General features: G+C 50.7%; 1 protein-coding gene across 1 annotated transcript in view; it reads right to left on the reverse strand.

Moving 5' to 3' along the window:
- RASSF5 (Ras association domain family member 5) overlaps positions 1-26263 on the reverse strand; it is a 68840-nt gene that overhangs the window by 40525 nt on the left and 2052 nt on the right. The window contains exon 2 of the mRNA XM_074351943.1: positions 2381-2502. Coding sequence (XP_074208044.1) covers positions 2381-2502 — 122 coding nt within the window. The remainder of the gene's footprint in view (positions 1-2380; positions 2503-26263) is intronic.

Here is a 26263-nt window from a genome sequence, read left to right on the forward strand (position 1 = left end):
ATTTGTTTCTCTTCCTTTTCTCACCCAGAATGGGGCAAAGCCCTCCCAAGAGGCCTGGTTACATCCAGGCTACGTTATAAACAGTTACAATTCCAAAGTGTTCAGAGGATGTACAGAATTAAAAAAATAAAATATTGTTTAGAACTGATTCACTATACATCATATTAGCTTTCTTTTTTTTTTAATTAAAAAAAATTTTTAATGGAGGGAGGCAATTAGGTTTATTTATTTAGTAGAGGTGCTGAGGATTGAACCCAGGACCTTATGCATGCTAGGCATGCACTCCACCACTGAGCCACAACCTCCCTCCATATTAGCTTTCTTGTAGTGTCTTCCCAGGGGGAGGAAAAAGCCTGGGGAGCAGCAGGGAGGCAGGCAGCACCCATGGGTGAATCAGGAGACTGAACATTGGGGAGCAAGTACATCATGGCCAGAAAAAGCGTGTGGACGGCTTGCCTGGGGATTTTTGGGACTGGACCCCAGATTCCCCAGGTCCACCCATATTCTCTTGAGGAAACAGCCAGTCGTTCAGCACCTGTGCTGTCCCTCACAGCAGCCGGGACTTCTCCCCCAGGAACACGGAGTTTATTTGTGCAGTCTCGCTCCCCTACTCGACTGCGTCACTAAGTCCCTGGCATCCCTGGACCTGGCACGTGGTCTACATTCACAACATATTTGTTCAGTAAGTAAGTGTGTGATGTCCCGGAACACTCCTTACTTCCTTGACCAGCAACCTTCGACTCATACATTAAGGCTCAGATCAAATGTCATCTCCTCTGAGAAGTATTCCCTGATTTCTCCCAACAAAAACAATTGCGCTGGATACTCGAAACACCTGATTCATACCGCTGTTGAAACCTGCATCACCGTACATACCATTTGATTGTGTCCTGCCTCCCCTGCCTGAATGTAAGCTCTCTGAGGACAAGAACTGGGGTGTATCATTTATTATCCCCACTCTTACCTGTGCTTGGCACATAGTAGGTATTCAATAAATGTTTGCTCAATGCAAGAATTAAAAACAATGCTCTCCTGTCTCCCTCCCAAATCCTCAACATCAAAGGTCAGGCACATCCTGGTTCAAGTGCCTTGGCAAAGCCCAGAACCAAGAGCTGCTTTGGGCATCAACTTCCTGGTCCTTTAATACAGGGAAAAATATTTGTGCAGTCCCTCTGAGGTTGATCCGGTCTGGCTGGCTGCATGGCAGGCAGGACGATGTGCCTGAGAAGTGCCAGCCCCAGCATCCCCACTGCCCCAGGGCTCTAAGGCCTCAGAGGAGCCTCAGGATCTTTCTCTGGGACCCTGGCCCCTCTGCATACCCACATCTATGGCTGGAGCCCTAGGTCACAGCAGGCTTTGTGCTTGGGGTGAACCACAGGGCACTTCTCAATAGCTACAGACTTCTCTGTGTCACCGTTTCTGTTCCATTCCCCCAGTCCCTTGAAAATGGGTGTGTGATCCTGTGATGTATAATAAGAAATACATATTTGGCTTCTGTCTCCATTTCTGGCAGAGAGCTCCTAAAACTCTTGGAACTTCCAAAGTGATGAAAGCAACAAAAGAGCTTCTTGTTATGTTAATGACTTTTGAACCCCACCTAAGGATGCAGGCCAGTTGCCAGGAGAACCAACCAAGGATTGTTAGAGGACTGGAACTTACAGTCCCACCCCCTGACCTCTGGGGAGGGGAGAGGGGCTGGAGGGGGAAGCAGTCGCCATTGGCCAATGATTTAATCAATCATGTCTGTGTAATAAAGCCTCCATAAAACCCAGAAGGGTGGGGTCGGGGAGCTTCTGGGTTGGTGAACAGGTGGGGGTGCTGGGAGAGTGGCGCACCTGGAGGGAGCATGGAGACTGTGTGCTGCTTCCCCATGTCCTGCCCTGTGCATCTCCTTCATCCGACTGTTTCTGAGTTACACCCTTTTATAATAAACTGATAATCTAGCAGGTAAAAGGTTTTTTTGAGTTCTGTGAGCTGCTCTAACAAATTAATTGAACACTAGGAGGGAGTTGTGGAAACCTCTGATCTACAGCCAGTTGGTCAGAAGCACAGGTGACAACATGGCCTTGGGATTGGTGTCTGAAGTGGTGGGGCGGGGGTGGGGGAGGAGAGTGCCAGAACTGAGTTGAATTGTAGGACACCCAGGGGGTGACAGGGAATTGCTTTCATGGTGTGGGAAAATCCCCCCAACATTGGAACGGGGTGCAGGATCAGAGTGTGTGCTGGGGACCCCATCTGGCCAGAAAGGGTCCCCAGCATCCAGCAGGGTGGAACGCTCACGAGGCCTGCTGCTCACCAGAGCTCCTGGGAGAGGTGGGGGGAGCAGCCCAGGCACCTGCAGAAGCTGCCCCCAGCCTGGTCCTCAAGCCTCGCTGCCTACCTGGCTGAAGGTCGGAGTGAGGGTGCCTTCTGGAGAGGGTCTGTCCCGGGCGGCGCCTTCCTGCTGACTGCAGTCCAGTTGGATCAGGCTGCGGCACTCCGGGTGGCAGGTGAATCTGCAGTCTGGAGGGAGAGAACAGCAGCGGGATTAGGGGCCAGACAGGAGTCCCAGAGAGATGCCAGCTCCCGGAGGGAAGAGCACGTGGGCAAGAAGCGGAGCCGGAAGAACACCGTGAGAACGACACCGAGCGCCAGCACCGATGGTGACGGTTCACGGGTGCTTTACAGTTTGCAAACTGTTTCCACTTCCGTGATTTTGTGTGACCCTGCAATCTTTATTACTGCCACTTTACAGACAGGACACTGGGGCCTAGGGACGTTGGTGGCTTCCTCAAGGTCAGATCATCTGGTTTCAGGCTGGTGCTCTTTCTACCAATTTATGTTCATCACTAGGGGCCGTGGATCCCCGGGCAAGGACTTCGCCTTTCTGGGCCTTGCTCTGCAGCCTGTAACGTTCAGGTAATAACCGCCCGGCCTGGTGCACAAGGATGCTCATGGTTATAAGGGAGAAGAGGTCTGAACAAATTGAAAGTGCCTCCAGGGACAAAGGCGTTGTCATCAACAGGAATGGCTGTCACCTGCCTCCGACCCTGCCCCTTCTAGAAATATCGGGGTGGGGTGTCTAACTGGGCCCAAGTAGTCTACAGACAACATCCCATGCTAGGTGCTGGGGGGAAGCACACAGCTGTGTCACAGACAGTGGTCACTTCTGTGGAAGGAAGACTTAGCGACTAGAGTTGAAAAGAGCCTTGAGTTGGAGAAACTAAGGCTCAGAGAGGTAAGGAGAGGTGCCCAATGACACACAGCACAGTGAAAGAGCCAAGGCTGCCAGCAGCTTCCAGCTTCCTCAGTAGCTCTCTCTGGAGCCTCCATGGCAGAAGAGAGATGAGGTTGAAGGTGGGGGGGTAATTAGGCTATTTATTTATTTATTTTAATGGCAGTGCTGGGGATTGAACCCAGGACCTCATGCTTGCTAGGCACACATTCTACCACTGAGCTCTACCCTCCTCCCTGGATGGTCTTTTTAAAGCTGCTGTAGGACACTCTATCTTGGGGTGGCAATAAGGTTGGGTTTTCTCCCTACTTTTTCGGGGAGTTTGGGAATGAGATCCCCACTCTCCCCAGCTGCCCCCTTCCGCTGCATCCCCAAAGGTGAGCACCTGAAACACATTCCTCCTACAGGTTTTGCCATCAATGTCTGCAGGAGGGCACCAGGCCAATGCGGGGACACAAAGAGATTCCAGAACCCTGCAGCCTTCTGACTCGATGGTCTGAGTTTCCTGCCCACCCTTCTGGGATGGCATTTAGAAGCCCTACCGCTCACCTTCCTCATGCCCGCAGGTGAGGCCCGCTGACACCCCCTCTTGTCTAGGGTTTCTGACTCTCCTCCCGAGAAGCTGGACTCTCACCAGGAGATGGGATGCCAGCGCCCACATGCATGCCTAGACCCCGCTGTGGGAGATCTCTGCCCAGCACGAGGCTGGCCTCACCCCTGGTGGGGTTAAGGGCACGGGGTGGAGGGGTGTGCAAGCCAAATTTCTCCTGCTTGCAATGCCCAGAAATGCCAGGGCTTTGATAAGGGAGCACCGAGGCCAGAGACCACACAAAGAAGCGTTGTTCCCGGCTCCGCCCCTGGGATGCACCTGTGCAGCTCCTGGCCGCTCTCTGAGCGAAGAAGAATGCTCCAGGGGTGCCAAGGAGTGGAAACAAGGAAGGGGAGGAAGGACCGCTCCTTCAACTCCTTGTCCTGCCAACACAGGCATGCTGTGTCCATCTGCGCATCTGAATCTCTCAATTACTGTCTGTCTGTCTCTCTCTGACACACACACCCACACACACACCCTGAAAACAGCACCAAAACCTCAGATTTTTTTTTTCCACAGGCCTGATGCTGAGCTAGGCAGAGCCAGGGAACAGAAGACTCCAAGAGGAGTGGTTCGGGATTTTATAAAAAGCACATTGGAGTACCAACGACTGTCCCATCAGACCGAGTAATCACAGACTGCAGCAAAACCACCAAAGCACGTCTTGATATTTCCTGGCCCCTGGAAATGCTAAGCCCAGGGCTTTTAGGCCAGAAGAGATGAAGTCAGAGCCCCCGTGCCTTTCTCCACACACAGAAGCAAGCCCCACCAGCCCCAGCCGGTAGGTAGCCTGCAGGCTTACTAGCTCTGAGTACGGACTTCAGTGTCAGACCTCCGTGCCTCCTCTCGGCCCCTGCGGTGAGAGATGTAAGTCTGATCTTTTTCAGTGCTCTGAGTGGGGATACCCATGAGGTTCCAAAGGCAGAGCTGTATTCCACCGGGACCCAGTGGTTCAACTCCCACAGGCCGTCTTTCCCACAAGATAGCTCATCCCGAGACGCTGCCAAGCCAACGCCTGCCTCTGGTATCACGGTCCTCCGCAGCCCTTGGCTGGTGCTCAATCTGGATGAAGAAAGAGAGAGGGACTTGGGTGGCGCAGGGCCACACAGGCCCCTGGGAAGGGCTCCGCCTTCCCTGGACAGCCAGGCTCGTCTTCGGCAACAACTTCAATGCCTTGAGCATGGATTTCCCCGTGCCTGGGCTTGCCTGAGGGTGGGGATGAATAAGACAGGGTCGCTGGGGAAGTCAGGCGAGCTGGGCAGACAGGACACGCATGTGAAAGGATAACTAACGAGTGGGAGGACGGCACAAAGCCGGGGCTGACTGCGGCACCGATCCAGGAAGGCTGCTCAGAGGGCAGAGACACCTGCCAGCCATGGCCGCCGGGAAGGCTTCCTGGTGGAGGGGGCTGTGGGGAGCCTGAAGAATGGATCAGACTTTCTCTCTCATCGCAGGGGCCGAGAGGAGGCACAGAGGTCTGACACTGAAGAATAGACAGGTTGAAGATCTCCCCAACAAGAGGCAGCAAAAGTCTGAGGGGCAACACCCCTAGGCTCTAACCGCAGTGGCTCAGGAAGAACTGACATTTCTTGATATCAGCGTTGTCATCTACCCAGGAGAATGACCCCTTCCCTTCTGCATGCTTCCCTTGCAGCTACAGGCCCGTCCCCATCCCCAGGGACATTTTAAGGAAAATAAATGTGCTTCCAGGTTTGGGAAGAGAGGTCTATGGAAATAGAAGGGGACCACTTTAGGAGGAAGGATGGGGACACAGCCACAGAGGGGCCCTGCTCCGAGGAGGGAACAGTGGATCAGGATAGAGAGACGGCTCCTAGGGGCCACCCCCTGACCCGGACCCTACTGGTTTCCTAGCTGCTATAACAAGGCACCACGAACTAGGTGGCTTAAAACTGAAATTGATCGTCTCCCAGTTCTTGAGGCCAGAAGTCAGAAATCGAGTTGTGGGCAGGGCCATGCTCCCTTGGAGTCTGCAGGGGAGAATCCTTCTTTGCCTCTTCCCAGCTTCTGATGGCTTGCTGCTATCTTTGGTGTTCCTCGGCTCCCAGCCGCAGAAATCCAGTCTCTGCCCCCATCTTTACATGGCCTCCTCCCTGTGTGCCTGTGTCTTCACATGGCCGTCTATCTACACATGTCACCAGTCATACTGGATTAGGGGACCATCCTACCCTAGTGTGAGCTCTTCTTAAAGCATTGCACCTGCAATTACCTTATTTCCAAATAAGGTCACATTCTGACATCCCGGGGGTTAAGACTTCAACATAACATTTTTTTTTTTTGGTGAGGGCACACAATCTGATCTCCAGGGAGCAGCAGCAGACTGGAAGAGGAAGAAGGCCAGGGAGTGCTGAGCTGAGGCCAGGACCACCTGCCTAACTCCACCAGCCCTGCTCTTGGCTGTCTCGGGCCCTGAAGGTCACCACCGAAGGTACCGTCTTGAACAAGGGGGTCAGGCTCAAAGGTCATGGCAACCTATACCCAGAGAGGCCATCTTCCTTCCATTTCAACCCAGAGGAGATGAGCCCAGCAGATGGAACTATGTGTGCTAGGAGACTGTTTTCCAAAATACAGAAGCTGCAAACCACCCTGTAATACCCAGGGCTGCCAAGTTAGTCCCTGCCCCACCCCAGTTGCCAAATGTGTACACACACACACACACACACACAGAGGCACACAAAGAGCCTAATTTTTCTGAACCAGGGACATTCCATTGATAAGGGACCCTTAAGGACCTTCACCCCAGGGTTGTGTGTAAGACCCTGAGACAGTGCAGAGCTCCCCCCTTGATGCTCCCCCTCCCCCAGCCGGAGCCAGGACATGGGGCACAGATGAGGCAGGCTCCCAGGGTACAGAGGGTGGGTTCCAGCGAGCCCACCGGCCTCCCTAGCGGTCACTCCCAGGTCAGTGAAGCACCGCTTCTCACCCTGCATGGCCAAAGCCACTTCTGAGGCCCAAAGGGAAACATGACAGCCTCTGAATCCAGGAGCCCTGCATCCACTCGCTGGACACCCCAGGCCTTCTTGGACAAGGTCAGTTTCAGAACAAATCTGACCACCGTCCCCCTTCCTCCTTCAGGGACCTGGCCTGTACTGCGGTGTGATGGGAAGAGAATGGACTTGGGGCAAGGCCAGGCCTCTACCCGGGCCCATGACCTTGGGTAAGTTATTGAGCTTCTCTGATCATTAATTTCCTCGACTCTAAATGGGAATAATAGCCAGTCCATTGGGCTGTCATGAGGATTAAATGGGGTTCATGATGGAAAGCGCCACACAGAAGGCCTGGGACCTGGAGGCCCCCAGTCAGTGTTCCCCACCCCTAGCCTGCCCTGCGGATTCCTTCCCATCCCACCGAGCTCCTGGAGGGTCATCTGTAGTCTCTCCAACCTTCCCCTGGCTATCATTTCCCAAACAAGCACACAAATAGCTTTTAGTTTTAAAATAATTTTGTTCTTAGGCGATACAGCAAAATTTGAAAAAACAAACGAACAAAATCCACTACCACCACCACCACCAAAAAAAAAAAAATGCATTGGAAAATTATAATGTTAGAAAAGTTTTTAAAAAGCAGGAGTAAAGTCTTTCTGAGCAAGTCAGTGGGGACAGTCCTCAGTCTTGGGGTCCCTATCTTAGCTGCCTTCTCAGTTCTTCAAGAGTCCCTCATTCCATAAATGGTTCAAATACATTTTTAAAAATCATCAATCAGTATATTTTTTAAAGAGAAGTAGAAACTTCTGTCTCCAGTTGTATTTTTTAATATAGAAATATGTTTCTCTACAAAATTGTGGAACAACAGAGAAGCGCCCCCAAGCATCTCTTTTTAAAAGCTTTCTCTTTAGCCAGTTTCCTTTGAACAACTGTCACTTTAAACATTCAATATTAAAATGTCCGCTTTATCTTGAAGGGAAATTTCGAGGGCAGTTTTTTAAAGTATGTAAACAGGAACTCAGCAAGTATCTGGGAAATCAATGCAATGTTTTTTCCTATTATGTCAAAATATGTTTTTTTCATTCATTCATCTATTGACTCATTAAACATTTTTTTGCTCTTTACTTGTTAAAAGAAGAGTCCCTCATTCTTGTGCTGAGGTCTCTCCACTCAGGACCAGCTGTGCCCACTCAGAGACCAGGCAGAAGTCTCTCTGTGTCTGTCTGTCCCAGGCTGGCCCAGCCCTGCTCCACCACCTACAGCCCCACTGCGCTCTGCAGCCTTGACTCTGCCTGCTCCCCCGACCAGGAACACCTCTCTCCATGTGGCTCCAAGATTTCCCCTCAGACCTGAGTCTGTCTGGTTCCTGCTGTGACCACACACCCCTCCTCCAAGTCCCCAGGGCTGCGGTTCCTGAAGTCCACCCTTTCCCAGTCCTTTGCTCTGGGCCCTGCTCGGGGTTTGAGAGGACCAGGTTGGTATGAATTGGTTGAGTGAACAGAGAAAGGAATGAATGAATGGTCTTCTGTCTTTTGCCGAGGGGGAGCGACCAAGGTGTGAGTGCTGACCTGACCCTAGGCTGGAGTCCTAAAGCCAGCCTGCCTCACCTTCCTCTGCTAAAAAGAGATGATGGCAGGACCTGCCTCACAGGGTTGCTAGGAGAATCCAACTAGATAATTATAAAAATAATAATACACATCTGATACAGACTAAGACATCAATAAATATTAGCTATTCTTGTTAACCGGCTAAAATCCAGGTCCATCTCTCCAGTGGTCACAGCATCTGGCATCCTCATCCCAGAAGCCTGCCTGGGCACATCCCATCAGTGTTCAGTGACCTTCCTTCAGACTCCACTGAGTCCTGATACAAGAGTCCCTGATGCATCCTCAGACCCCCATTGAACCCCTCTCCTCAGTCTGAGCAAGAGAAGCCCCAGGTCTCAGCTCCCTGCAGAGGTCAGGCGCCTGGTGGACAGGGAGCCTGGTGAAGGGCCACCCTCCCCCACCTCGGAGAGTCTCCACTGCCCGCCCGGGACGCCTCTCCTCCCTGCCTTCCCACCCACCCCCTCCAATATGTGAACTTCAAAAATCTTGCTCTAGGTTCAGAAAAGAAAATTGTTAACCAAAATTGATCACTTCCAGTATTACGGAGGTTGTGGTAAGCAAGACGGTTCTTGCCTTATTGGTGGTACCAGATTCCTGCAGGGATTTATCCTCAGTGCATATTTATTTGTATCTAAATATGTCTCCACTGAAAGGTTTACTACACAGTTGTTTATGGCAACAAGATGCTAGAAATGCCCCATATTCACCTGCAGTAGGGGGCCAGTTAGAGTTACATTTTAAAACGATTTAGCCATTACATAAGATGATGTAGATTAATATTGGTCAACTTGGAAAGATGTCCACAAGCATATCATTGAAAGAGAAAAAGATTGTGTTTTATGGTCCTTGTCATATAAAAATATACACACACCTACATACACATTACACATAGAGAGAAACCTGCAAGGAAGGTAACATGCTTGTTCTGAGTGATAAGATTTCTAGTATTTTTATTTTCTTTATAGTTTCTAGGCTGTTACAATGAATATTCTTTACTAATAAAAAAATACCACAAAAAAGGAACAGAGAAAAATCTTGTACCCACATTGTGATGACAACAGGTACCATTATTCACTACTTACAGTGTGTCAGACACTTTATAAATATGATTTCACACAATCAATACTATGCCTCTGTGATATGCATTTCTACCCCTACTTTAAAAAAATACGCTTTATGTTTTAGAGCAGTTTTAGGTTCACAGCCAAACTGAGCAGAAGGATACAAAGAGTTCCCATATGCATACTCTCTGTCCCCCACATGCACAGCCACCCCATTAGCAACACCCCCGACCAGAGTGGACATTTGTTACACCTGATGAACCTACACTGACGTGTCTCTGTCACCCAAAGTCCATCACTTACATTAGGGTTCACTCTTGGTGTTGTACATTCTGTGCGTTTGCACAAATGTCTAATGACATGTGCCCACCATTGAAGTGTCACACAGAGCAGTTTCACTGCTCTAAGTACCTCTGTGCTCTTCCTGTCCATCCCTTCCTCCCCACTAATCTTTGGTAATCAATGATCTTTTTGCTGTCTCCATAGTTTTGCCTTCACCAGAATGTCCCATAGTTGAAATGACGCACGGCATACCCTTTTCAGATTGGCTTCTCTCACTGAGTAATATGCATTTAAGGTACCTCCGTGTGTTTCCATGACTTGATAGCTCATTTCTTTTTAGTTCTGAAGAATATGCCACTGTCTGGATGGACCACGGTTTATGTATCCATTTACCTATGAAGGACATCTTGGTTGCTTCCAAGGGTTCCCAATTACGGGTGAAGCTGCTATAAAAACACCTGTGTGCAGGTCTTCATGTGGATGTACGTTTCCAGCTCCATTGTTCTGCTCCTATTTTAGAGATGAGGAAACTGAGGCTCGGAGACATTGAGGCTTGTTAAGAGCCTCACAGCCAGTGAGTGGCAGAATTGGGAGTGGAAATCCTTCACACTTGGTTGTGTCTCAATAGCCCTGTTTTCTGGGAAACCGTCCCCTCCACTTGATCGTGGTCTGGCCCTCCCTCCCCTGCACTGCACCTGAGGCCAGGGCTTCATCAGGGATGGGGGATGGGTGGCCAAAGGCCAGAAGAGAGCATGGGTCAAAGGGATTCGGGCAAAGAGCGCTTTTTCCTCTGCCCTAGCAGGTAACAGCAACAGCGCCCCTCCCACAGGCCTGCGAGCTGCCAGTTCGCAGCTCGAGTCCCAGCTCAGCCAAGCCACTCCACCTGGGAGCGTCAGAACTCACCGGTACAGTCTACCCACTCTGGACTGGTTCTCCATCCACAGCCCCTTCATCTCTGGGATGCCACATCTGGGAGACCGTGAACTACTCAGGCAGCAGCCAGAGGGGCTTGCACCGAGCATCAGAGAGGCCAGCTCTTCAGCCAAGGTCAAGTGCCACCAGTAGTGGGCTCTCAGCCTCCCCTGCTCAGAGGCCCAGGCTCTGCAACTCTGCTCCCTACGACACCAAAACAGAGCCAACTGCCCATCTGGTGGAGAGATAAGGATGGCGAGACAGCAGCCCGAATGGACACGAGCTCCCAGCACCAAAGTGCGCCCACACTTGGCAGCTGTATGTCGGGTCCTCAGACAGGCCATGTGGTGCCTTGAAGGACCCTCCCTCACCTGCATGACAGAGGGCTTTGAGAAAGGGTGGAGGTGGCAATGCACTTGATCAGGAACTTCAGAGTGGATAGAATCTGACACAGATCAGGGTCTGAATGCAAGCCCTGCTTCTAACTGGGTTTGAGATGCCTGAACAATTGACCTGACGTTAGTAAAATAAGAAATCTATTTAGCCTCAATTTCCTCATCTGTAAAATGGAAGTAAAGTTATCTTCCTTGCTGCAGCATGTGATGCCAGCCCTCAAATCTCTCAGTTATTGTATTAAGTAAGAAAACTTAGGCAACTTTTCTGCTCACCTCTGTTCCTCCCCCCTGCTCCTCCCTCCCTCCAGCCTGGGCTTTGATGGCCCAGGGGAGTAAGGCAGGGTCATGAGAGGATGGTTTGTGTTGGAGGGAGGGGAGGTAGAGAGACCGATTTGCCAAGCTTGGAGGTCTGTAGCCATCACCAAAATCAACGCAGTCTATACTGTTTTCATATTCCTGGTTAAACTAGTGAGACTGGCAGCAAGAGAATGGAAACTCCCCACTCCTGGGCTCAGGCATCCAGCTCAGGACATCTGCACCTCTGTTTCCAGGAAGGGACCTGAGCCCCAGCCCTCTCAAGATCATATAATGTAGTTCCTTGTTTCAGAGGACAGGCCACCCCTGAGGGCACTCTGCAGCCCCACCCCAGCTGAGAGGGTCTGGAGACACACAACTGCTCCTTCCCACTACACAGCCCCAACTACACACACACGCGCGCACACACACACACACACACACCACAGACAGTGTCAGGACACAAGTGAGGAAACCAACAGGAAAAGTCGATGCAGCGGTACAGGAGTGGCCTGGAAGCCAGGCCCATGCCCTGGGTCAGAGATGCTAGCCCTCCCGTGGACAGGAGAGGTGGGCAACTGGATGCACTGGGGTGCTGTCTTTGTGCAAAGAGCCAAGAGGGAAAGCATCTGAACATGCTCAAGTCTGGATCAGAGTTCAGTCCCCACATAAAATGGGGGGTGGGGCAGTGATGGGTGGGCTTTATGGAAAGCATGCCCCCAGGTCAGGCAGGTCAAGGGAGAAAGTGCTCCGGGGTGGGGAGAGTGGTGCTGGGGAGCCTTGGATGAACTGAGGACACAAGGCCATCCCAAGACTCTGGGCCCCACCCTCTCCCAAAATGACATATCAGTGTTACGTGGCACGGCTGGAGGGGTGACATGTGCACTTTTGAGCCAGCCTTTTGTACTGAAGGGAAAGGCAAAAGGTCCAGCTGAGTTGTTGCTCAGGGGCTAAAGCAGATATTTAAATTCTCCCTGGGTCTAACCGGTCGGTTTTTAATTCCCTGAGCCTGGCTTCTTGGTGGTCACATTTCCAGGCAGGCTGCACATGTCTGGTGCACCGTCTTCCCAAACTTGCTCGGCTGGCCTGGCCGAAGCTGGGCGCCCGTGCTGGCCTGCAGAGGCACAACCCTGCCCCACGGGGGTAGGTGTGGGTGGGTGTGCCTCTCAGGCGGGCCCATTATTCAGCTGTCCCTACCACCACCCCACCATCCCTAGGCTGAAAGGACCAACAAAAGGAAGGCACTGCGGTCAGGCCAGGCCCAGGGTGTTGGCTGGATGTTTTGGGACGGGCAGGTGGAGGCAGGGAGGGAGGGCAGGACAGTTCATGGCAAGTTCAGGTGAATGATGCAGGGAGTGAGGGAAGTGCCAGACAGTGCCCGCCCTGTGCCCAGTGAGGCAGGGGACAGGGCCTGACCCCAGGGCACCTTCCCACATGGTCTGTTTCATGCCACTTCACTCTTTTAGGGGAGTTATATCCTGAAGCACCCGCCCTCCGCCTTGTGTGGATGTGTATATATGTTTAAAATTATAAACAAATTTAATAGGGTTGGGTCCTTTTTTAACAATTCATCTTCAACTTTAGAGAGTGTTAACTGACTCCCTGCTGGGACAATGCAAGAATTCTCCCTCCTGTCAAACCTGCCCTCAGCCCCGATTTTCACTCTACTATATTATTTATAATTCCAACATTTATAACACTCATATTCTGTTGTAACTATAAATCCTACAGTTGTCTAAAATTAACTCTACTTTTAAATTGATTCAGTCTTTTTACAACAGTCAAACTAGTTTTCATTTTACTTCAATTAATCTTTTGGTTGACTGAATTTTTTGGTACAATGCTTTTATATGCATTACGCCAGCCAACGTTGCTTCAAGTACCTGAGAGAGAGGCACCCTATTTTATTGGCCTTTTAATACTGTGGCTTCATGCAGTACAGTTTGTGGATGACAATGATGATCTGGAAATGGAGAAGACACAAGGGGGCGAGTCTGCAGGCTGTCCATGCAATAATCATAGAGCATCTCTGAAAATTCCCCCTTGGCCAATAGTAGTAGGAGGCAACAGATTTGGGGAAAATGTAAAAGTAAATGCTATTAGGTGGGGTCTAGGGTGGGAAAGCCAAGTGGACCTCATTTCTCACATGTAAGTGTCTGTAGGAGATTTGTCATCTGGACCCTCTGACACCACATCCAAAGGTTGTATTGAGGATGAGGCCATGCAAATAGACGTGCAAAGAACTGACACACTTTTTGAACAGGGACAGTTAAAGTAGGTGTGCCCATCAGGACATACATACTCAGAGAGACAGAGCTAAACCTTTTTAAGACAGTTATGTCTCCTGTCTTTTCACACCTACCTAATTACTAGCCAGGTTTCCACGTCCGCATGCGTGCACCCCTTCAACACGTGCTTACTGAGGGCCTACCATGGGTCAAGTACAATTTTAAAGGACAGCCAGTTATATCCAAAGACTTATGTAAAAGGAACAAGTGTATGAAAGGAATATCTCTATATATTCAAACTATATATATTTCAATATGGATTGTCACCACAAGAAAAAAATAAATCCCATTGCCAGAGCACCTTAAGAAAACATATTTTAAAACACTATAAGCAGCACTATTTACAACAGCCAAGATATGTAAACAACCTAAGTGTCCATCAACAGATGACTGTGGTCTATTTATACAATGGAATACTATTCAGCCATAAAAAGAATAAAATAATGTCATTTGCTACAACATGGATGGACCTGGAGATCGTCAGTCTAAGTGAAGTAAGCCAGAAAGAGAAAGAAAAATACCATGTGATATCACTTATATGTGGAACCTCAAAAACTAACACAAATGAACTTATTTACAGAACAGAAACAGACTCACAGACATAGAAAACAAACTTATGGTTACCAGGGGGGAAAAGGGATGGGAAGGGATAAATTGGGAGTTCAAGAATTGCAGATACTAACTACTTATATACAAAATAAATAAACAAGTTTCTTCTGTATAGCACAGGGAACTGTATTCAACATCTTGTAGTAACCTTTAATGAAAAAGAATATGAAAAGGAAAATATGTGTGTACATATATGACTGAAACATTATGCTGTACACCAGAAGCTGACACAATATTGTAAACTGACTATACTTCAATTAAAAAAAAAAAAAAACACCACTGTGGACAGTTGGGTTTAAGGGAATTTAACAAACGGCAACAAGCCCACAAAATCCAAAGCCAGTATAGAGATGCCAGATGTCCTCTTGGCTCAGGTCAGCTCAGGAGGGGCCCCTGCCTCCTCCAGGCATGTGTCACTCTGCTCTGGGTGCAGGAGAGACAAAGCAGGTGGGGTCCCCCTCCCCAGCGCTCAGGGCCCCCTCCTCTTGTCCCTGGGGCCCCTGAGGAGACACTCGGAGGAGACTGGATAGTTGGTAGAGAAAGGACGTCAGCCGGGCAGTGAGGGACAGAAGTGGAATGAGGAGCTGGAGTGCTTTTGGGGGTTTTTGCTTTCATTTTTAGAGCAAACACCATCTCTGATTAGGGGCAAAGGGCAGCCTCGCCTCTTGCTGAGCTTGAGTGTATTTTTGGTAGAGTTCCACAGATGCCAAAGATAAAGACAGCTAAACAGTTCTGCAAGAAGTCCTGCCTGGGAGCCTGCAGGCCACAGGGTGGCAGATGGGCTGAGCCGGATGTGCAGGTGTGACCGCACACCCAGGTGCCTGCGCACAGGTACGCCCGCCCGATCTGAGTGCCGGGAGGTCACGGGAGGCCAGGAGCAGAGAGGTTCGGCCCTTTATGGGACAAACAGGCTGCTGCATCCAACTGGTTTTTCCACACCTGCTCTCGTGTCACTTGTATTCAGGGTGCCAATCACCAACTGAACAGCAACCAACAGGGTGAAAGGAGACTTTTGCTGAGAGGAGAAAGTAAATAGATTACATCTGAGGCTCTCTCTGCAGGAGACACACAAAGGCTTCTTTACAGCTGTGTCCCTGCAGCCAGGACCACCGGAGACTTTTGCACGGAGCCAGGCCGGTGTCCCGCTGACCCCCGAGCAGCCTTTTAAAATGATGTATGACTTGCTCCTTGGCAACACGCATGCTTAGCTCCTAATGATGCCCGGTGGGCTAATCCAGCCCTGCCTGTTAATTAAATGGGGTGGTAAACTCGGCGATAGGTATTTTTCCAGAGACTGTATTTAAGAGTTTCGTGCCCCTCCTCTCCTTCTGCCTGGGCAACCTTCAAACCAGATCTCTTTCACTGAGATGTGGGCAGCCCACCTTGGCCCAGGTGTGATGGAAGAGCAGACAGCGTGCTGGGGGCCTTGCACCGATGACCCACTGGGAACCACCATTTAAGGTCCTCCTAGGAGCAGTTGCCAGTGAGGGCCCCGCTGTGTGACCAGCATCAAGTCAACCGGTTGATGTCGATGTCAAGTTTAGCCCATATAACAACAGCTGGAGATGGGATTCTCCACCCCATTTTACACGGGTAAGAACTGACGCTCAGAGAGCTTTATCTGTATGATTACTTTACCACCAGGCATCCGGAATCTAGACTCGAGTTGGCCTGGCTCCAAGCCCGTTCTCTTAAATGCCACACTACAGGTTGCTCACAGAGTGCAAGTCAGCGGAGCTATCCCAGAGCCCACGGTCCACAGTCTACCACTCCCGGCATCCTCGGGCATCCTGTCTTGCCCCTCCTCTTCCAATCAATTCAATCCAAATGCAAACACAAGTTAAACGAGCAGGAGATGCAGGGCAGTATTTGCCCTGACCTTAATGCTGCCACTCCAGGCCTGATCGATTTTATTAAATCTATAACTCCTTGGCAAAGGAGCAAGGAAATGATCTGTTAGTAATTTTTAAGCAGGGGCGGGGGGGATGGTGGGGAGAGGATGGATGTGAAGACACGAGTGAACACTGAAATGGAGGAACTCAGTCTCCAGCTGTGAGACCCCAGTCTCTCATATGTGAGGGTCACAGTATGTATCAGGCTATTGATGAGGATAAATTATTCAGGCTGGCTAAAGAGTATTTGTCTCCAAATGGGGACTGGATCTAGTGGGATTAAAATTCTCACTTTTCAAGAGGTAAAACCTTAATCAGAAAAAAATTTATTTTCCAAAATTAGGAGCATATTGTCTTTTAAATTCTGCTTTCATAAACCTAGCCCAGCGATGACTTTTCAGTTTAGTTCCATCCCTAAGACCCAGTGTTGGGTCCCACCCAGATGCCCACCTATCCTGAATGTATGAGAACAGCCTGGAGGGAAAGGGGGCGGGGGCCCAAGGAAAGCTGATGCGCTCCAGATATCCAGCCACCAAAGAGAGGCAGCTAGAGGTCAGTGAGGTGAGGAGAATCCAGGAATGAGGGGCTCCAGGTCTGTGTGCAGCTCTGACACTGCCAGGGGCCTGACTCCTCTGGGCCACTTTATCTGTGACATAGAATAACGCATTCCCATTCCCACCGTGCAGGGATCTGGAGGGAATAAATGATACTTAAAATAAATAAACCCCCCCAAACAAACAGACAGACATAAATGCTCTGGGTCTTTAGCAGAAAAGAGCTGCAGGAATATAAGATGCTGTAAATAGTTTGATACAACAGGAAGAACGCTAGGTTGGAAGGCATGTGCCCGAAATCCCGGTCCTGAAGCTGCCACCAACTTTCACTGGCCTCAGCCTCCTTCATTTGAAAAAAATGGAGTAGATGGCCTAAGATGCTATGAAAATTTGAATCGCAATTGTCTCTCCTCCTCACCTTTCACTTACCCTACACTGTCCCATTATCCCTCCTGAGACAAGGACTGTTCTCACCCCAATGAGCGCTCAGGGAAGGAAGCTGCAGCCCAGTCACTGCGTGAGACTGGGGGTTCCGTCCAGCTGTGTTCCACCCAGCAGCCTCCAGCCCCACACTGCCTGCTTGCGGTGGCCCCATAGCCACCTCCACCAACCATGCAGGTGAGAAGACTTTGCCTAGGAAAATTTGCTGCGCTGGGGTCCTTGGAAGGCAGACCCTGCAGCTTGGCAAGGTCAGACACTCCTGGGAGCTACAGGATGGGCAGAATGGACACAGGCGGTCACTCAAGTTGCCCATCCATGTGCTGCCCGCTCAGGGACCAGATCAGAATGACTGCTTGGCCCTAATTCTCAACCAAGGAGAGGCCGCTAAAACCCACGGCCAACACGGACCTCTGAAGTTCCACCAAAACCACCTAAAGGTTTAGTGAGTTTCAGTCCTGGGGAGTCAGAGTAGGGCAAGGAGTGATGCTGAGCTCAGCATTAAATACCAGGCTGCCAGAGGTTCCTGCACTGCCTTCCCCATGGAAAAGGCCACGAGGCCTATCCTCCGAACCCAAGCCCCCTTGAGCCCCCTCGAATGCTCCCAGCCGGAGCGGCTGGGACCTACCTCGAGCCAGCTGTGCCTGGAGCTTTACTGGTCCCAAGTGGCTTTTAGGGAGCCTGCGGAAAAGCCGCTGGAGTCGCGAGGTGACTCTGCCGAAGCAGGCAGAGGCCGCCTCCTCCGCCCGGCCCTCGGTCATCCCCGGCTGGGCTCCGGGCCCCCGCAGGAGATCAATAGCTTCTCTCTCAGCTGGCGTCAGGAATGGAGTGACGAAGGGGGGAGTCACTGGCCCTGGGAGGACTCCGGGCCTTGTGTGACCCTGGCTTTGCTCAGATCAGCCCAGCCTCCCTCCCTGTTTCTCCAAAGGAAGTCACGGGCACTTGGGACCTCGGGACGGCCCCAGTGCAGCCTGACAGATGCCTTCTCCTCCCCAGCTGAGGTCCTATCCCCTCCACCTCCCCCAGTGGAAAACTTTCTATTCCTGGGGCTTTTAGCTTGATAAGATAAACATGCCCCCACCAAACAGGCTGCAGGAAGAGCCTGCCCTGGGCCTCACTTCTCAGGAGCGCCTGTGAGTCTGAAAATCAATGTCTCCAAACTTTCAACACGACAGAAGTGATCGGTTACCTCACGTGTGTCCGGCCCAGGAGCTCGTTAATGGATTTCTTTGGGGATGTCGGATTAATAACACTTTACCAGCTGTACAGGCTCCTAAGGGACCAGCGGGCTAATTCGCATCCTCCCACGCTAAGCCTGGGGCGGGGGAAGAGCTTTCAGCCGCCTGTGCCCATAGGAAGCCGTGTTGCCTTAAGACGGTCAGACCATTTATCTGAGAGCAGATACCTGAGCAGAGAAGAGGCACAGGAGGAAGACAGAGAAAAGAAGAAAAGAATCAGTCTCTCACGAAGAGGGCAGAAATGTTCTCTTGCCCTAAAATGGTGCTCACAGGATGTCCCCTCAACAGTGACTCACAGAAGCAACCATCCAAGTCCTGGTGGGGAAGTTCCCAGAGGCCCTGTTACCCAGGCCGAGAAGGGTGGCTGGCAGTGCACAGGCAGCAAAGTCTTCCAGGAAAGCCACTGGAGAGGATGTCTGCACCCCTGCACCGCCCAGAGGTTCCAGAACTCATCTGCCAACCGCCAGTGGGGGCCAGCTTCAGATGAAGGAGGGCGCTGCCCTATAACCAGAGGAAACGTCCCCCAGAGGCCTCGGGCAGAAATAAAGCTGCATTTACATCTCTGCACACTGGTCACCTAGTGTCGGGTCCGGGTGGCGGACACTCCTGAGTTCAGATGTTAGTCTTCTATAGCCACCGACCTGCTCCCACCCCTTTGAGCTGTGGTTCCTCTTCAGGCCTCGGAGAACATTGAGTAGCCTCTCCCAGAGGCCAGGCCCTCGGGCCACTTAGAGAAGAAAATGGTAAAACCAACCCAAGCTGCACTTGACCTTCCACATAGGGTTCCCTATCACCTGCCCTCTCACAGGACATCTGACCTGGTGGCCCCACCTGATCACCCCCCGTGGCTGAGGGCCTCTGTGGTGCAATAACAATAAAGCACATTGTTTATAAATCATCTATTTAACACAGAAATGCCCCCAAATGCCTCCTTCCTTGGGCCGGGCCCCTGGATCTGTCTCCCTAATGCTTCCTTGGGGGACTGGGCTGTCAGCGGGCTTCGCTGTGCTCCTCCAGTGAACTGGGCAGCTCAGCACAGATGAGGCTCATAAGTGAGTCCAGGTCCTGAAATGACACTGGGGGCCGTCGTGTGAGGTTGGGAGCCCACGTTCCCTGCCCCACTGGGACACGAGATCTTCAACGAGGGCCCAGGAACTCCCGCCTGGCTCAGTGCAGGCAAGGGCGGCATTCCCATGTCTGTGCTCAGAGGACAGGCACATGCTGGGGGAATTTTTAATCATGAGTCATGTGCAACGGGGGGAAATCCCTCCCGAATGTCCCCCTTGGGCTCAAGGATATACTGATCTCACTTCTCCTTTTCCTCATCACAGAGCTGTTCTGGGGGACAGGCTAAGCCACTGGGGAAGCCAGCAGGAAAGAACTGGCAGAGACTCTGGATGGGGTTTTGGGAGGTTCTAGAATCTTCACTCCTGACCTTCTGAAAACTTGGAAAGATTGTCTACTGTAGGTATAGTGTAGGAGGAACACAATCTGGAGGCAGGGGAATGCCCACCATGACCTCTTGCTGCATCAACCCAATAACTTCCAGGCTGAAGACAGAGTCCAGCCAAGGCCAACATCATTTGAAGAAACAGCCTTCACCATCTTAAGCGATACAACATATTCTCTGAAATAATCTATTCATATAAAGGTCCCTCCAGATTGCTTTTAAAAACATTCATCACTAGACAGACATTTACATACTATCTCCTCAACGCTTTTTCTAAAAACTCTCAAGTTACAGCTGGAATCCTTTGTTCCATTTGAATACTAAGGCATCTCTGAGGGTTTTTTTTTTTTTTTGATTTTTAATACTTTCCTCAGTTGCAGAAACGACATAATTGTTTCAGCAGAAACCACAAAACCTCCAGCTTCCATTTGATTTGGATGGAAAAAATAGCTCCCTCCAAGTCAGCAAGGAAAGTAAGGGATGATCCCCAAATGTGAGCCTGACTTGGAGACACAGACAGTCAGAGGTGGGGTAGGAGTGTGGGGGGGGTTCCCCTGGATTTTCTGTTCCCCAAGCAGCCACACCACTGCCTGGGACAGAGCCGGAGGTCCATTATGCAAACCTCAGTTTATTTTCCAGTCCCAGTCCAACTCTTCTTCCCCGTAGCTGTCCCCTCTGAGACACAACCTAACTTCTCTTTGGCTCTTGGTTAGTCCTGTGTTATGAACTTTGACCTTGGGTCATGGCAAGGTGGGGACATGGAACAGGAAAAGGTCTTCAACTTGCATTTCCTTCAACCTAATACCAATGGGGGTGGGGTGGGGTGGGGAGAGACTCACTGGTTCCTTTTATCTTGGCATTTAGAAAAAACTTCACCTTCTGTTTAAAGACCTCATAGTGCAGACATGCTGAAAATCGACTTAGAAACCAAACGCTGAAAATAGGCTGAAGTGCCGCCAACTCTCAATTATCCAGGCACTGGCTGATCGTCTAGCCTGCACACGGCTTTCCTGCCCCTTGGCTCACCCTCCTCTTTTTCTGTATCTCTTTTTATGGACACTTCAGCATTCACTGGCAGAAGGGAGGCAGATGAATGATGAAACTCCACTAACTCGCACATTCAGTGACATCAGCTCATAGGGCAAAATGCTACGTTGGGTTCTGGTCTGGTTTTGCTGCTAATGATCTGGGTCATCTTAGAGAAGTCATTGCCTCACTGAATGCTGTGTTTCCTCATCCGTGAGATGGTCATGATTCAACCAGCCCTGCCTACCTCGCAAGGGTACTGCCGGGCTCAGCAGAGCTGGGACACAAGAAAGTCCTTTAGATCCAGCCACATCAGCTCTGAGATAATAGTTATTGCTGCTCCTACAGTGTCTTGGCCATTCTCAGCCCTTCTTGATCCATGTGAATATTTTCCATCTTAGCAGGTTCATAGAGTATCAATTTGTATCTTCAGCAAACACAGTGACCATTCTTTACCAGATCCAGCATCCAGTAGAAACAACACATTAAAGGATTTAAAAAAAAAAATAGGCAGAGAACATCATACTTCTTTCAGGCTTTTGTGAACCTGTGGTCTGATTTCTGGAAGGTTCATGTAAGCCATGCTCTCACGTTCTAGCGGTCCTAGTCAACGGCCACTGCAGACGTCTGGGTGAGATCTGCTCTGCCTCGGAAATGTTTGTTCAAGAAACAGGGAGGGGGAGCAGAAGGTGGCGTGCAGGCCTCCACTGAAGAGCAAACATGACCCAGCCCCACTGCGCTCACAGGTGAATGACATTCCCGGCCACCTGCCTGCTTGCCCAGTGACACACAGGAATGAACAGACTGGATTTTCTAATACCACCCTTCTTACGAACCCTCACCACAGTGTCAGCTCATGCCTCCCCTCCCGATGCCCTCAATGAGGCCAGGGCAGTAGGGGCAGGTAGGAAACTCCTGGAGAAAATTTGGGATGTGCTGTAGCCAGGGTCACAGACCCCTCAGCCAGGGCAGAGCATTTCCCACCAGGAGGTTAGGCTCATGGCTGCTGTGCCAGGAGAGACCCCGGCTGCTCTTCCTCCATCCTCTCCAAAAAAGGCAACGAAAGGACCAAACGTCACAGCTTTCCCTGTGGGTGTATCTTCAAGAATGTTCTCTGTGCCAGGAACCAGAGGCAGGCTAGAACAGGCCCTGCATGAACTTGGAGGCTGCTTTGGGCCAACACCACAGCATGGAGAGCTCTTGGGGTCTACCAGGTCCCGCTCGCATCTCCTCGGCATGGTGGCGGGGTGCCTCGGAGAACATCCAGATATCACCCCTTAGGTCTGAGTCAAGTTTTGATCATGGGGCAGGGCTCCCCATGACTACTCCCCAGCACCCGATTTTATTCCACTTAAACCAGTGCCCCCAGGAAACCGAGCCTGCTGCCCTGTCTGACATCACCTCGGTCTCCTTGCTTTTTCTCCAAAGCCTAAAAGCTGGCTGTGCTCCCCTCCCAACCCCGAGATCCGGCTGTGAACATGTAGAAAGAAGCTTGCCAAAACTCTTGGAAAAAACCCCGAAGTGACTAAATGCACAACCATCTCCCCAGTCAGGGCTCCCATCCCAGCGACAGCCGCCCCCAGCGCTTCGCGACCCAGACAGGGAAAGCCAGGACAGGGCAGGCGGGAAGAGTGGGTGGTGGAGTCGAGACAGATGAATGAGGCACCTTGGAGAGGCCAAAAGCATCTTGTCAATGGGATTTGTAAGTACATGGTGGGCGAAGAGACAGCAGGGGCTGGTGCTGATGGAAGCCGGGGTAGGAGGAGCGGGGAGCGGTCTGCCTGCGTGCTGCGCATGCCCACAATACTTACCTGCCCGGAAGACTCACCTAGTCACCTAGTCGTCTGAGGAATGCGAAGAGAAAGGACCTCTAATGAGGCCAGAGAGTGTTTACAGCTTCCTCATCAGCCTTAATAGTACTAGGCAGGGCAAGAGGAGCAACAGCTCCTTCCCCAGGGAGACTGAGAAGCGAGGGAGGGAGTGGGGAGCCAGCGAGGGCTCTGTGGGAGAGCAGCTGGGGAGCAAAAGCCTGGAGGTTCCCATCGCCTCCCCACTGGGGGCTGCCTCTGACCCAGAGGTGCTGGGCATGGTCCCTAAGGAGGGAAATGACTTGACAGCCGGAGATGGCCCCAGGCCTTCTAGGCCAGTTGGGTTTGCCCTTCTAACCTTCCCTGCCCCCAGCCAGACGGATGGACGGACAGACAGATGGGGCGATTCCTCTCCACATGAGACCCCGGCAGGAGCCTCCCCTCACTGACCTCATGAAGCTATTCCAAGGAGGAGTGTGGCAGCAGCATGGAAATACTTTGGGAAAAGGTACCATCATGGACCTGCGAAGAATTTTTCCTGTGCTCATTCTCAGAGCTGGGCTGCCCTGGGTCTCAGCTGCCCTCCTGAGCCTCTGTCCCCTGTCCCCACGCACTTCCCACACTGGCGCTGGCTTCTTGAGGCAGGCAGGTCACCTCACCAGCCAGGCAGGGCCCTGGGGCTGGGCTACGGGCCGTCTTTTCCCTGTCACTCAAGGCCTACCTGCCAAGCTTGGCACGGGCTGAATTCACTGGTAAACTTGGGGAGGAGAGAGAGGATCCCAGAATCAAACCGGCCGTGCTGAGGGGAGATGCCAATTCACTTCCACCTAATAAGTCTGCAGGATCTGCAGGAGAACACACATGTTCATTACCAAGTCTAATGAGGCTGGCAGACAAGTGGTATTAATCATTTTTGACTGTACCTGGGATTCAAGCCCCTCTTACTCTATAATCAGAAAATGTTATGCTCTGATGAATAGGGGGCAAAAACTAAACCCACATTTAATCCTTTCACTTTCATCTTGTGAAAATATAGGAAGCAGGGAGGAAAGGAAACAGAGGCTATGGCTTGGGGATCCCAGATGGCCTCTCTCAAAGCATCCCTGGTCCTTTCTCTGTGCCCCCATGCCCCTCCCCACACACGCCACTAGGACTTTTCCCAAGAAGACCTCAGCCCGAGCCAGGGGCAGGGGAGGGGCTGGAGATGGGGGATTCCATTATCCCTAACAACAAAATGTCCATTTCCAGGGCTTAGTTTCCTAATCTCCAAAGCCAAACATGGGCCTAAATCAATGAAGATGCTCAGGCCATGTACGTCAGTGCTGCTGGGTGTCCTGGACAAATAAGACATTTCCCACGTGCCCAAGGTTCCTGGGTCTGCTCTAGGGAGATGCAATGTCCCAGTGACCTCCTCCATGAAGAACTCATGGAAAGGGATGGGTCTGCAGGATCTTGTGGCTGTCACAGGGGTGGCTCCAGTCTGTGCAGAGACGTGGGTTAAGCTGGACCATTAATGCAGTGATAAGACAGGGCTAGAAAAGCTGGACATGGGGCTGCCGTCCCCCTCCCTGCAGGCTCCATGGCAAACACCTCATACTCACACCATAATTCAAGTCTCTCACAGGAGGGGGAGGCCAGGACGATGAGCCCCAGGCCCCCCCTTTCAACCTATAATCCCAATTACGTAACACTTCATAGCTCTGAACAGCATCCCCTCCAAAGAGGACCAGCTCCAGGAACAGACACTCACTAGCAATGTGCAAAGCATGTCCAAGCATCTGTTGTTGAATCTGAGTTGGGATGTGGAGGATTCCCTATTTTCCAGACCATTCCCTGATCCAGGATAGCTAACACATCCACCAAAACAAGATGAAAGGTAAAAGGTCAATTCCACGTGCCTTCTATAGGAGAAAGTGTCCGCACTCTGTAAGGGACATTCCCTGAGAACAAAGCCAAAGGGCAGCCCACGAGTTTCCCAAGTTGGTTGCTGTTGACCATTTCTTCCTAAAATGCTAGAAATGGATTCTCACCACTACCACCGCCCCCACCCCAATACACACAAACACACACACACATACACACGCATAAAATCTCCCTCTCCCTCCCAATCCCCACTGGGTTTCCTTCTCTATCTAACAAACATGATGTCTTTAATCCTAGAAATTAACATTAACTTTGAACATTTCCTGTTGGCAAATCCAGCATTAACCAGAGTTCAGTTACAGACTTTGAAGTAGGGCTAAGCTTAACTTAGAGGAATTTTCACTAAAAAGGTATGCAGACAGTGAGAAGACAGTTTTCTAAAAGCCTGCCTTATTAAAAGCCCATTTTGCCAACATGGCTCCCACCCAGTGTCAGCCTCCTGCTCAGATGTCATTCACATTCCCACTGCCCTTCTGCTTATTGCCAAGAGCAGGGTGTTTTAATCAGAAAAACAGGCCACCACCTTCATCAACCACTGCTTACTGAGACTGTGCTCTGTGCTGGGGGCAAGGGGTACACAGACAAGGCGCCAGGGTCTTGGTGACCTCTCAGCCACCGGCATCCTGTGAGGATGCGCCTCAGCCATGGCCAGCAGGAGCGGCACTGCCACAGGACGATTAACACTGCACCTCCTGGGATGCTCGTGGCACCCTCTTTCCCACTCAGCTCAGCAACCAGAGTTTGAAAACTGCACTCACTGCTTGGAAAGGTGATCCTAAGAAGGGTCAGGAGCCCAGACAAATTGTTACAGCTGTTGTGTGGGAGTGGATAATAATAACACTCAAATTGCACTAAACATTTATACTGCATTCTGCCAGGCACTGTTCTAAGCACTTTACATGCATTCATTCATTCATTTAATTCTCACATTAACACCATGGAGAAGGTCATGTTATTATTCCTATTTAAAAAAAAAAAAAAAAACAAGGACGCGGAACACAGAGATGCCCAAGGTCACACAGAGACGAAGTGGCAGAGTCAGGATTCAAACCGAGGTCTTCTGGTTCCAGGCTGTTCTCTTAGTTACTGCATAGTATTGCCTTTAAAAAGTCATGTTTCTGATCCTTGCTTTTCAAAACAAAGATAAAACAAACCAACTCCAACCCCATGGAATTAGAACTTCAACTAAAAGAAAGATGACTGCTGAGTCTGGCCTGCTTGTCTCTACCTGCCAGCCATCAGGACATTTCTCAACTGTCCCCATCCAGCCACAGGTCCACAGTCAGTTAAATATTAATAACAGCAAACAGAGATTCCTCTCCATCACCCCTTGATTCCAACTCTGCTCCCTTGCTGGTGTTCAAACAGCTCTGGCCGGTATTAAACCACCTTGCCGAGGGCCACCAAGTCACACACAAAATCAGAGGAAATGGCCGTGCACCTGGGGCTTCCTGCTACCAGAAACAATTTATGAATTAATCACAGGAAATAATTCTAATGTGAAGTGAACATAAATTCATTTACTCATGGAGTATCGCCCATATACATATACAAACACACACACCATTATCAACAGCACCCCTCAAAATCATAAAGCTATATGCAAAACGTTCAACAACTGATTTAGTCCCCCAATGTCTTGATACAAACTAGAATTCCAGTGAAGTAAATTTCCCAGGATTCCAGTACAATAAAACCCATTACAGTGAGGATACCGCCTCTCCCTGTGTTTATAGGGCTG

Source organism: Camelus bactrianus, chromosome 23 (genome assembly GCF_048773025.1).
Source record: "Camelus bactrianus isolate YW-2024 breed Bactrian camel chromosome 23, ASM4877302v1, whole genome shotgun sequence".
NCBI classification, from domain to species: domain Eukaryota; kingdom Metazoa; phylum Chordata; class Mammalia; order Artiodactyla; family Camelidae; genus Camelus; species Camelus bactrianus.